Source organism: Sinohyriopsis cumingii, chromosome 18 (genome assembly GCF_028554795.1).
Source record: "Sinohyriopsis cumingii isolate HCF-2022 chromosome 18, ASM2855479v2, whole genome shotgun sequence".
Lineage (NCBI taxonomy): Eukaryota > Metazoa > Mollusca > Bivalvia > Unionida > Unionidae > Sinohyriopsis > Sinohyriopsis cumingii.
In genome coordinates this window covers 76,375,385-76,388,373 of record NC_142978.1, presented here as the reverse complement: position 1 = coordinate 76,388,373, position 12,989 = coordinate 76,375,385, and the positions used below count along the sequence as shown (strand labels likewise).

At 36.7% G+C, this 12,989-nt stretch overlaps 1 protein-coding gene across 2 annotated transcripts in view; it reads left to right on the top strand.

The window, feature by feature from the left end:
• Nucleotides 1-4,773: 4,773 nt before the first annotated feature.
• Nucleotides 4,774-12,989, top strand: part of LOC149777015 (neural-cadherin-like) — a 149,821-nt gene continuing 141,605 nt past the window's right edge. For both annotated transcript variants that reach the window (XM_089941765.1, XM_089941766.1), the window contains exon 1: nucleotides 4,774-6,029. In XM_089941765.1, coding sequence (XP_089797891.1) covers nucleotides 4,931-6,029 — 1,099 coding nt within the window. In that variant the 5' untranslated portion in view covers nucleotides 4,774-4,930. The remainder of the gene's footprint in view (nucleotides 6,030-12,989) is intronic.

The window sequence follows — 12,989 nt, the reverse complement described above, 5'->3', positions numbered from 1 at the left end:
AGAATGAATATTTGGATGATGTTTTCGTGTTTTAGGCATTGATCGTGTTCTATATGGCTTGATAGTCAGTAGGCACTGAAGGGATCAGACATATTTTGTAATATCCGAATTTAGAATTGTTCTTACTTTGATTGTTTCTTTTTACTTTGTGGCACTTTTCATATATATTTACGTGTTTAGGCTCGGATGAGTGTATTTCTCTAAAACGATGGTTTCAAACTTGAACATTGTGCAAAACAGATGCCCGAATAAAGGTCACGTGATGATGCTTACATATTTAAAACAACAAAAAAAATATCCCCTGTATGTCCTTGATAAGAACCAATCATTTTACTCCGAGAATTGTAATAACATTGTTCTTTTTCTTACTCCAATTTCATTTGTTCTTTATCTTTTTCCAATTGCAACTGAATTTGTTTTTCTTTCTTCTTTCTTCTTTCTGAGGTTCCAGCTTCCTCAACTCCAATTCCATCTTGTATTTTAATTCTAATTTCTTCACTTTTATGTCAGAGTCTGCTACAGATTTACTGATCGAAACCAAAACACTTTTATCCAAAAGATTCTTTTCTAACAAATACTGAACCAAAATATTTCTTATTTCTTGTTTCGTTAAGGAAGCCTTTACCGCAGAAAGATCGTATTTTGGGGCAAGTTGAATCAATTCATCTTTTTTGATAAGATCCAAATGTTCCTGGGTAGGATTTGAAAAAAAGATTTCCACTTTTGATGACATTTTAGAAAAAGCTTGGCGATTTCACTAAAGATTTAAAAAAAACTAGGGGAATTCAATTTTCAAAAAACAAAGTTTTCTGAAATATTCTATCCAAAATTTAAAATAATCCCGGGCACTAGTGCCCAATTCTTATGTTACGTGTTTAGGCTCGAATAATATTTGTTACCTAAAACGATGGTTTAAAACTTGAATATTGTGCAAAACAGATGCCCGAATAAGGGTCCCTGTATGTCCTTGATAAGAACCAATCATTTTACTCCGAGAATAACATAAAACAAATGTTGTTTACTTCGCTAAAATCTATTTACAAGTCGAGGGTCACGTATCCAACATAGCCTCGACCTCAACCTTACTATTCTCACAAGGGGCTCTGAGTGTCCGAGTGGTCTAAAGCGCTCTCCATTACGGATCACTGCCATCTCACCTCTGTCTGCGTAGGTTCGAGTCTCGGATTCGGCCAATGTGGGTATGTGAGAAAGCTTGCCAGTAGCTTCTCGATGGTCGGTGGTTCTTTCCGGGGTTTTCCCGGGTTCTTCCTCCACTATTAATACTGAAATATTCTATCCAAAATTTAAAATAATCTCAAGCACGAGCGCCCAAGTTTTATGTTACGTGTTTAGGTTCGAATGAGATTATTTATCTAAAACGGTGGTTTAAAACTTGAATACTGCGCAAAACAGATGCCCGAATAAAGGTCCCTGTATGTCCTTGATAAGAACCAATCATTTTACTCCGAGAATAAAATAAAAAACGTTGTTTACTTCCCTAAAATCTATTTACAAGTCGAGGGTCACGTATCCAACATAGCCTCGATCTCAACCTTACTATTCTCACAATAAAAATAAATTTAAAAATACTTGTTCACGTAACTGTAACTAATTTTGAATTAAGGTCAGGAACTAGGTCAGCTTTAAGTTTTTACAAAATGAACAGCTAAGGTCAAACTATTTTCTGTATAAAGTATCGAGTTCCTAGTAAACAGAATTACATTATTTTGACATATAATGAAATTAAAAAAAATAAAAAGATTTTAAAACTGTTAAATCAGATAAAAATTAAATCAAATATACAAAACACATCATTCTAATGACACTGCAGTTAGAGCCTATTCCCATGGATACACAATGGCAACCGATCTGGGTCGGCTTGAAACCTCGATTGGATTCGACGTTCAATAAACTGAATTACTGTAGCCCTCTACCTCATTTTGGATTTCAACTGATATAACATTTGATCATTAGTGGCACTCAGGATTCATTATTAAGTCATGAAATCTCGGCATCCAATGTTACTTACTTATTTACTGTCTCGAAACAGGGAATTCAGAACAACTCATTGCTTTCGTAATAATTGATTTTCTAACGAGGACAGTAAATTACATTAGTATATATATATATTGGGGGTTGCAAAGAGTTACAGAGTGTAAAACCTACCTGATTGTAAAGTATTCTGTATAATATAATCATATAAACATTTACATACACTTCAACCGCTTTGGACAAGATACGAATATAGGAATCAGTGACACTGGATGGTGATCGAAAACGTGTTCTACAACAATTTCATATACGGAGACCACATTTTTAATGTTTCCAAGAATCTGGAAAAGTTGGAATTTCAGGAGCAATATCAATCACGCCACATAATGGCTGCGTGATTAAAATTTGATTCAGTTTTCATGGATCGATGATTACTATAGTACTCATCTTGTCGTAATTACATACGAAAATTATGAAGCTGCATATTTAAAAATCCCCTAGAAAATGAGAAATATACATTTCTGTGATTTAATTTTTATTTTACTGTGTAGCGCCATTTGACACGTCTACAATGTTAACTTACGTGACTCTAAAAGCAATCGTGTCTGAGAGAATGGCTTAAAAACAAACCCGGATCTGCGCTTTGACGCTAGAATGACAAAGCGACGGGCGGACAGACAAAATGTCATTGGTACGGCTGGACTTTGTTGTGCAATTCTAAGAAAAGAAATATATTCCCCCCCCCAAAAAAAAAAAAAAGAAAAAAAAAGAAAAGAAGAATCAAAATGAAAAAACCCATAACAATGTGTTGAAGCTATTTAAATTCCAAATTATATAAAGAATATTCGAGTAGAGGTTCTATTTCTTTTTCCTTTTTTACATCCCCCTTTCTAAGGGTATAATTTCGTCATCGAAATCCATTATTTTGGTTATCATTCTGACGTACATATAACCTTAATTGTTATGTTAGTAATCACCTTTGCAATTTAATTTAGTTACTCCAGTTTTATATGGTCTTTATGACCTCGTGAAAGTATAACCTCGCGTTTAAATTTACAGTACATGTACATACTTCATGAATCAATACACGAGATGGATATATTGTACTCGATTTATTTTACCATATCTATCAAGCATTCCATCGTCAGATTCTGTTAGAATGTTATATTTAAATGGATTTACTTGCTGATTGCCAATCGGAAAATGCAAACGAAGATCCCGTACACTTCTCTCCATAGTGATCATGTATTCCGACCATACCGAGTAGAGAGCACTGATATTACGAGCAAGCTACCTGAACCTTGATATGCATAATTTATTGTTTTACCATTTTTAGACTTCTAAAATTCAAATGAAGTCCCCAACTCGGGCCTCAGTCGTTATCTTTGCTACGTGTTCCCGTATACCTGTTGATATATGCAGCCTTTCCAATGCTTGCACACAGAGGTTATAACCATATAAGCTCGAAATTTATGATTGGTTTTATTGACCAACTCACCTATCGTAAGTATCGATCGCCAGGTATTGTGCAGGTACGCCAGGTATTGTGCAGGTACGCCAGCCATATTGTGACTCATCTAGAACGCGGAAGAAGAAACTGTATGTATGTTATTAGACAGGTCACGCCCCTCAGGTAGTTTTAATGATATTCAAAAATTTAATATTTAGGTCACAAAGGTAAAGACTTAGTTAAAATCATTTCATTCGGGTTTGTTGATATGTACGTTTTATTTCGCAGTGCTCACCTGCAACACAAGCGATCTGCCTGCCAGAAGACATTACAGGCATACAGGTCTACCAGAGGGAAAGTGCAGAGATTACCACGGCAGTGTGCCAATGAATATTGGCTTCAGCTCTGTCATGACATCCAGTCAGCAGCAGATATCGGAAAAATCAGACGCATGTACGATGGCATAAAGAAAGCAATGGGTCCCACGAAGAAAGTGACAGCACCACTGAAGTCTGCCACAGGCGATACCATCCACAACAAGGGCAAGCAGATGGAGCGTTGGGTGGAATACTACTCTGACCTGTACTCCAAAGAGAACCACGTGACCAATGATGCCCTCAACGCCATTGAAAACCTCACTCTCATGGTCGAACTGGACGAGAAACCTACTGTAGACGAATTAATAAGTCCTTAGGTAAAGACCCAGGGAAGTATGGCATCGCAGCAGAACTCATCAAGTACGGATGTAGCGTGATGCTCACACACCTGCACGACCTCCTCTGCCAGTGCTAGGACGAGGGTGCAGTGCCTCAGGACATGAGAGACGCTAACATCATAACCCTGTACAAGAACAAGGGCGACAGAAGCGATTGCCAACAACGTTTTCCACATGCCAGTGCTGCAGTTTTAACAGTAAAGAAAGCGGATGATGACATGACGGTTTTTACATTAAGAAACCTTGTTCATGTTTCTCAGATTTAGTACTCGAGATTCCTTTTTACCTGTGAGGACACCTGTTTGTAAAAAAGTATTATTTTGCCACTGACTGGGTGCTTTATCGGAGCTAATGATTAGATAGCCTTACTCTGTGCTCTTCTGTAGGCTGTATTACCTTTTCGATACAAGTACATATAAACACTGACAAACCGGCAGTCAAGCGAGGCACGTACAGCTATCACATAACTAGTCTAAATTTAAAATTTGGAGTGAAGTCACCGGGTATGTGTCAGCATTGATTCGTAACAAACTAAACTAAACTGAGAAGGTTAGGTGGGGCTCCGTGAGGAATGAATAGGATTATTCTGAATTAAATCACACTTAGCGAACGTGGGGACAAATTAATCGGAACAAAGATACAAAGAACGAAGGAATCAGTGAGAAGAGGGACAAATTCTTAATCCTGTGGATATTTTTTTTTGTTTGTGTAAAGGAGACGCTTCAAGGTAAACAGTTAACCGGACTTGGGTAAGTCGTGAATTCCAAACCAAAATGGCGCCACCCACAGGTAGGAGAGTGTTTCGTGCCGTTTTCGGAATAACGGTGCTGTTTTTCATCATGGACCTTAATTCTCTCACAACGGGGTTTACATTTTCGGATTTTATTTTTATTATCCCACACGAGGCACCCAGAGGACATGTTATAACAAAATTATCTTGTTATAACGAGGACGACCAGTCAATCTCAGATCTTTCACCTTCGGATCTAGTCATGTCAAATTTATTTGAATTGGGCTCATGCGGAGAACTTATTGTGAGTCAAACTCCTGCTGATGTGGCAAATGAACCATTCCATATTATATCAAACAGCTCCAAGTGTTCAGGATTAAAGTCTGTCTTGGTCTCCAAAAATATAACTGTTTATGTAAAAAATGCAACCGAGATGCTTGCCTTTCCAAAAACGGTTTATAGGGGCTACATGAACCCCAGTTCTGACGAACCTTTACTTTTGGGAATTAAAGGTCTTTTCGCTATGAGATCTGATGGAAATTCAGAAGGAATTTTATACAGGCTCCTAGGGAATGGCTCTGAAAAGTTTGGGTTAGTTCCTTTCGAAATAGACGGTCGCCAGGAGCTGTTAGTAAAGAGCAGGGGCTCGACCATGAAAATGAAATACCATCTGACTGTGTCAGCAGAAACTACTAATGGCTTGAAGGGTCATACAAATCTGTGGATATACCCAAATAAGTCTATATTAGATATAGATGAAATTAAGCATAAGGCCCATATAGAAAATGTGTCTGAAACAGAGCCTCAGTCAAAATTTGTATATTCACCATTAAAATTCCAACATGAAGCAAGTCTTTCGTCCGACACTCGTTTGCTCTCCAGAGGGCGACGGCAGGTCCCAAATCAAGAGCTTCAGAGAACTCTAAATGAGACAGCTACAGGGTTACTCTTTAGCGTGGCCTCGACACCCCAAGATCCTAATTTGCAGTATGTCCTGTACAATTCTAGTCTGGATAATACCTTTTCTGTGAGTGCTTATGGGAATGTATCGCTTGTTTCTGGTGCTAAACTGGATTACGACAACCCTGGCACAAGATTTCCAGTTCTGGTTGTTGCTTTGACACGGAAGAATGATGGCACAGGTAAGAAAAGTTCAACTATCTATAATGGACACATCCCTTCAGCAGACATCTCTCTATTGTTTCGAGGTCCTTCCAGAGGGGAGGCTATATCTTCCGTTCTCATTATTATTTACGTGCTCACGCTTAACTTTGCTTAATTTTAGTCAGAGAAAAGATAGTACCCATTGTTCCAGACTTCTTAAACTGTGGATATTGCTCTATTTTTCTCTTATGACCGCTCTCCCTTATATATATATATATATATATATATATATATATATATATATATATATATATATATATATATATATATATATATGAGACTGAAGTGCAAGGTTAGAACCGCTACGGTGGCCTAGTGGTTAGAGCAGCCGCCTTGGATGCGGTAGGTCGTGGGTTCCATACCCGGCCGAGTCATACCAAAGACTAATAAAAATGGTAGTATCAGCTACCTTGCTTTGCGCTCAGCATTAAGAGGTTAGTGTTAGGACTGATCGGCCTTGTGTCAGGGGTGGGACATCATGTTACATGTTTGCGGCATGGTGCCCCACTGCTAGACATCACTATAAACTGCCGACATGGTAGTCCTAATCACACACACAAGATTAGAACCTACATGGAAAGGTACGAATTAACCAGTTATTCAAACGAGATTTAACTCTTTGAAGTATGTGATATCTTTAGGAAGAAATGTTTATTTCCTTTGTAAAAATTTAGAAATGTGTACCACACAATTTTTATGAATCAATACACGAGATAGATATATTGTCTCAATAGCAAATAAAGGTTCTGTTCTGTTTTATTTTCCCATACCAACGTCTCCTTTCACATTTTATTCAACTGCACAGCTGGCAGGTGTTTAGAGAGATTGGACTATTTATCACCAAATTAAGCATCTTTGATCTACCCCCACCATCAATTAGTTCATACCCGATATTCGCATGTTCCAACTTTCTTGAACATGGCAGCATTCTGGTTCAGAAAGATATAAACTGCATATTCCATATATATGTATGCTAAGAAGTCTTTAAAATGTGCTCTTGATTCTCAACGGGAGAACTCGTTTCCTGAAATCTCAGAGGTCTTTGTAGTTAGAGTACCAACTTTAGGAGCACACCCTTTCAGTAATCGCTACTAACAACATTAACAATAATAATATACTGGCCAGATCTATAGTTGTGAGAAAACACTAGCTTTGCAACTTTGGGATGTTGCGAATACCTATATGCCGTAATATGCACGGATTAGTTATTGCAAAGTACTTTATTTTTAGTCTGTCATCAGACTGGTGTCATAGATTTAAAGTCACTGTCAGCACATTCACTGTTTTTGCATAATACGGAATCGACAGGAACAGTTTAAAATACTTACCCATTTCTACGGTGACCAGTCGTTTTGTGTAACTTCATATATCAGTTAATTCTCAAAATTAGTTTTTGCACGTTATGATACCCGGTTTCATTCAAGAGAAACATGTGCGACAACTGTTCAAAGTCTTCCTTGTAAAATAACCTTAAGTAATAATTAGCTATAAATCTTGGGATACGTATCTTGCGACGAAAAGTGCGATTGTAACAGACAATATTATTTCAGCGATCTCCATCTTTATATGTACATCACACATCCTTTTCATTTTCTTAGTGGATAAAATGGCATTATTTTTATTCTTTACATTTTTTTCAAACCTTATAATAACCTTCGACACCAAGAATTAGACACCAAGAATTAAACTTAACACGTAGCAAGAGTCCTTGTTTCTTCGTTTCGTCCTCAAATGATTATAAGCACTTAAATCCTTGAATCAGGAAGGTATCAAAGAGTCATCGAAAATGCTTCTTTTTCTCTTCTGTGTAAGAAAAACGTACACGAAAGGACATTTACAGTCGAAAGATATCAGTGCATCATATTACTTTTTGACCTGCTAAACAAATAAATGACATCATAAAGAATACCAAACTTTAAAAGAAATGGAAGTGTTTCCATCGTAAAGTCAGTATATTGGGATAGAAAAAGATCTTCTTGTTTGCTAGAAAAAAGAAATTTACATTTTGGAAAGTGCACTAGCATATACTATTTTGATTCCTGGTATGTCTTGCGTTTATTTTTAAATCTGGTAATGATACACCCTCTCACGCATGCGGTTTTTTAAATTAATTTTCTAGCTGAAATATATAACATACACCTCTCACACGTTAATCAATAACTACAACTCTTGAATCATGCTTTATCCATTATGATACAGTTTCCTCAACAAAAGTGTTTGGAAATCTAAGACGATATTTAAGGGTATTTACAACATCAGACAAATAATTCAACGAGGTGTTTACTGTTTCTATTAAATAATATGACTCAACAGGATGTCCGTCGTGACATAGAGCTGTTCATTATTGTTCGTTGCGAGGACTGAGAAAACACAAACCATTTGTCTTAAACATACACTTTTGGGGTAACTTATATCAAAATAAGGAAGAAATTAATCTTTTATATAAAGCAGCCCGAATAATTGAGACAACTGAGAGGTCAGCTTGCCTTTTCACATACGTGGTCAGAGAAATGCAAAGCTCTCAAAAACAGTCTGTTTCTTTCTCTGTGTGCAGCACAAACGCACTTATTATTAAACTCAACACATCTTAACTCTGCCAAAAACAAAACGTTTTCCAATGGAATAGATAACTGGCTCATTCATCAGAACTTATGAGCCGAATGCTTTATACGGCTTTAACAAATATCCCCCACGGTTCTGCTGTATTAGGCATGCGTGCCTTCGTGGGCAATGGTTTTGTTTACCTGCAAATTGTTTTCAGAAGAGTTTGTCATGCAAGAATGTCTGGAATTTTAAATAGGAGGACACCAGGGCATGCAAAGGATAACTATACCAAGTTCAACCTGTAAGCGTGGCACCACCAATCTATAGCAGTAAAGGATGAAAGAAGGAAAAAGGGATAATGCTAAAAAAGACAAATCCAAAACCAGTAGGTAAAGTGTCATAATGCTATTCACGACTGAATTTGTAAGTAATAGGCGCTTCTTACATTTCAACCATGTGGAAGAAGCTAATGCTGAATTGATTTTCTTATGAAAATAGTGCAGAAAAATAAGCTGATATTTCCTATACAATGCCAGATTAAAATGTCGCTTACTTTATAAATAAACTTGTACCCCTTGCAGAAACATTTTATACTGTGTAACGTTTAAAAGGAGTAGGTTAAAATATAAAATGTATATTGTGTGAGCGTAGGCTTCATAATCTCAGCACCGCCTCCCTTAAATTGTCCCTAACACGTGCCTGGTTCAGAATTACGACTATTTTGAGGACATTGAGGTAAATAAAATGTTTTCTCAGAACAGATGGTCTGTTCGGTTTATACTTCTGTATAGCTATTTCTAATTACATTGCGAAGTTTAAACTCAAGAAAAACAACGAATGTTTTATTTCTTTATCAATCGTGTTCATGGACTTCTATTAACTGTGATGGTTGTTTGAAATGTACCAGTTGTTATGTTAATAAATTGAATTTAACGTCGTACACAGAACTCTGATTTTTTAAAAATAGATCAAACAAATGCCGATTACTGGGACCTTGTCAATATTGATGTCGTAAATTCACAATTACTGCAGTTTATGATCTGTTGAAGAAAAAACTGAGAAAAAATGATTAGCTTTCCTTTACATTAATTACACATAACTCATTACGTTCATTTGATAGAAAGTGTGCACGTTAGATGGTGTTTCTCCATTTTAAATGTATATACTACATTGAAAAAGAAGTTTACCACGATTAGAATTATTTGAAAACCGCTGGTTGCACTGAGTGGACGCCAAAAACAAAACAAGGAAAACACATTTATACACATACGAGGAAACGTACTACAACCATTGGGGTATCACCGAAAACTCTACTCATTTATTCAAATCCCTGCAAATATACTAAAAATGTGTGTGTGTGTGTGTGTGTGTGTGTGTGTGTGTGGAAAAGCTGCCAGTAGCTTTCCGTGTGTCGATGGGTTTTGCCGCGGTTTTCCCGGATTCTTCCTCCACCCGTCGTATCGAGGAAGATGCATCTACGGGCCCTAGGCAACCCTGTAAAGAGTACTTGCTCACAAAAGGCAACATTTCTAAACTTTGCTTAATTTCACATTCGTAATTGGTCACAATACTTTAAGTGTTCGTGATGAACGGTTTTCACTTATGTCATTGTGTTTGATTGAAGGGTAATTCAAGAAAAAGTTGGTGACTGGTTAAATGACCTTTCAAAAATCGATATTTCTTTTAGGCCTATAACCCAACTTGTTTTTCACTCTGCCCTCGTGCCATTGATCGAATGGACAAGTTGATGGTAGCGGTCTAATGCTTATCGCGATTAGGACCTGTCTTTACCAGTCAGGACTAAATACCCATTACTTGAAACATATATTCTATTTAATTTGTAAAACTCATAGGAACAACTGTTTGACAATTACACCCATTTTGACCGAAATGGCATTAGGGAGTGACATTAGACATATAAGATGTATTGTCTATTGTGCCTTTATTTCTTCGTTCTCCATGCCTTTATCTATCGTTGAAGAAATTATTTGCATATAACTTTACCCGGAGCATAAATATCATGAAGCAGGCGGTCTTCAATGATGATATCAGAAAGGTGGAATAGTGTTATGCGCCATTAACATTATGGTAAATTCTGTGTGCACTGCGACCTTCGATAATTCATGTAATCAAAATGTGTAACCGTGGTGGGTCTTATTTAACTCAGGCGTTCATAATGTATGCGAGGTACTTGGAATTTAAAATGTTTTTCTTTTCTTAAATTTTGTGTAGGGTCTGCAATATCTAAAAAAATATGTATCAGATTCCTTACCGGTTTAAGCCAGAACAAATCCGCCCAACCCCACCCCACCACCGCCCAGCCATCAGATTTTTCATTGCACATTTATGATTTTTTTAAAGGGCTCAATTCTAATATGTGTGGGACAAAATGTCATACTCAGGAAATAATGATACAATTGGTGAACATAATAGGAAAGATAACACTATAATCAACTTTTTTTTAAAGAATATAGCCATTTACACAATAGCTGGCCATTTTTTAAAATGATTTTCCATTACTTATCACGATTTTTATCAATTTTCTTTCCATTACAATAATTTTCCATGGCCGTGGGAACCCTTGTTATAATATTCCGTTATGTCGCGATTTTAAATTAGCTTGATCCATAACAATAGTAAAGCTAGGGAACTGTCTAGAATTATTCCTACGTAGTCTGATCCGTAACAATAGTAAAGCTAGGGAACTGTCTAGAATTATTCCTACGTAGCTTGATCCATAACAATAGTAAAGCTAGGGAACTGTCCAGAATTATTCCCACGTAGCTTGATCCGTAACAATAGTAAAGCTAGGGAACAGTCCAGAATTATTCCGACGTAGTCTGATCCGTAACAATAGTAAAGCTAGAGAACTGTCTAGAATTATTCCTACGTAGTCTGATCCGTAACAATAGTAAAGCTAGGGAACTGTCTAGAATTATTCCTACGTAGTCTGATCCGTAACAATAGTAAAGCTAGGAAACTGTCTAGAATTATTCCTACGTAGTCTGATCCGTAACAATAGTAAAGCTAGGGAACTGTCTAGAATTATTCCTACGTAGCTTGATCCATAACAATAGTAAAGCTAGGGAACTGTCTAGAATTATTCCTACGTAGCTTGATCCATAACAATAGTAAAGCTAGGGAACTGTCTAGAATTATTCCTACGTAGTCTGATCCGTAACAATAGTAAAGCTAGGGAACTGTCTAGAATTATTCCTACGTAGTCTGATCCATAACAATAGTAAAGCTAGGGAACTGTCTAGAATTATTCCTACGTAGCTTGATCCATAACAATAGTAAAGCTAGGGAACTGTCTAGAATTATTCCTACGTAGTCTGATCCGTAACAATAGTAAAGCTAGGGAACTGTCTAGAATTATTCCTACGTAGCTGATGTTCGAAGGTCATAAAAGAGATCATAGAATCTTTGAGCTCGCGCACGTGTATTAAATCCACATCAACACACACAAGACTACATTTTTCCGATGTCATGGTGTAAAGTGACCTCACTCTTAACACTTGGGTCACCGCGGCTCTTCAGTCTTGAATTGAATGCGATTTTGTGTCAGTCAATCACAAAAGACTTCATCATAGTTCATCTTTGATTAGCAGAATATTTTAACTCAATCTTTAAACTCGAGGGGCCGATTTGTCTTAGGCGCTCACCAGTACAGAACACATATATCTGGCTTCTTTCCGCTCAGCTACTGTGGAAATGGTACAACGAGACGTCCTATTCGCAGTCTGTGTGAGGTAGAAAACTAGAGAGACGTATTAATTTTCAGAAATAACATGCAATCAACATTACAAGAAAAGAAGAATTGTTTTATTTTCTTTTTAATTTTTTTTTTTTAAAACTCAGCCTCAGCAAAGCGTATCATCGAATTAAAAATAATTCTTTACAAAATTATCGTATAATTATCAATACATTTTTTCTCTTCTCCTTCTTCTATAATAAATGTAAAGAACAATTTGACTAGTAAATGCCAGTCCATACACACAAAAAACACAGGTATATCAAAATCACAACAATATTGCATATACACACATATCATACACAAGGTTGTAAGGAAAAGTCATGGCAAAGATCACTTGAATAAAAAAAATGGCAGGGAAAGCAGCCCAAAGGTTTATATCCTGAGGATGGGGGTTCAAGTAATTTATGAACGAACTCTTTTAGGACTAGGCGAAGAAAATAAGGGGACCTGAAAATAGGAATCTATATGAGTACGAACAATTCAAAATTAGAACAATGTATAGAGAAACCTTGCAAAAGCGGCTATCTAAATAATTCTTTGTTTAAAATTCTTGTTGAGTTTTGAAGGAAAAATCCCACACTAAATTCTCTTTTGGGTGACCCCTCCCCAATCCTTTTCAGCTTTCGGATGCCTGAAA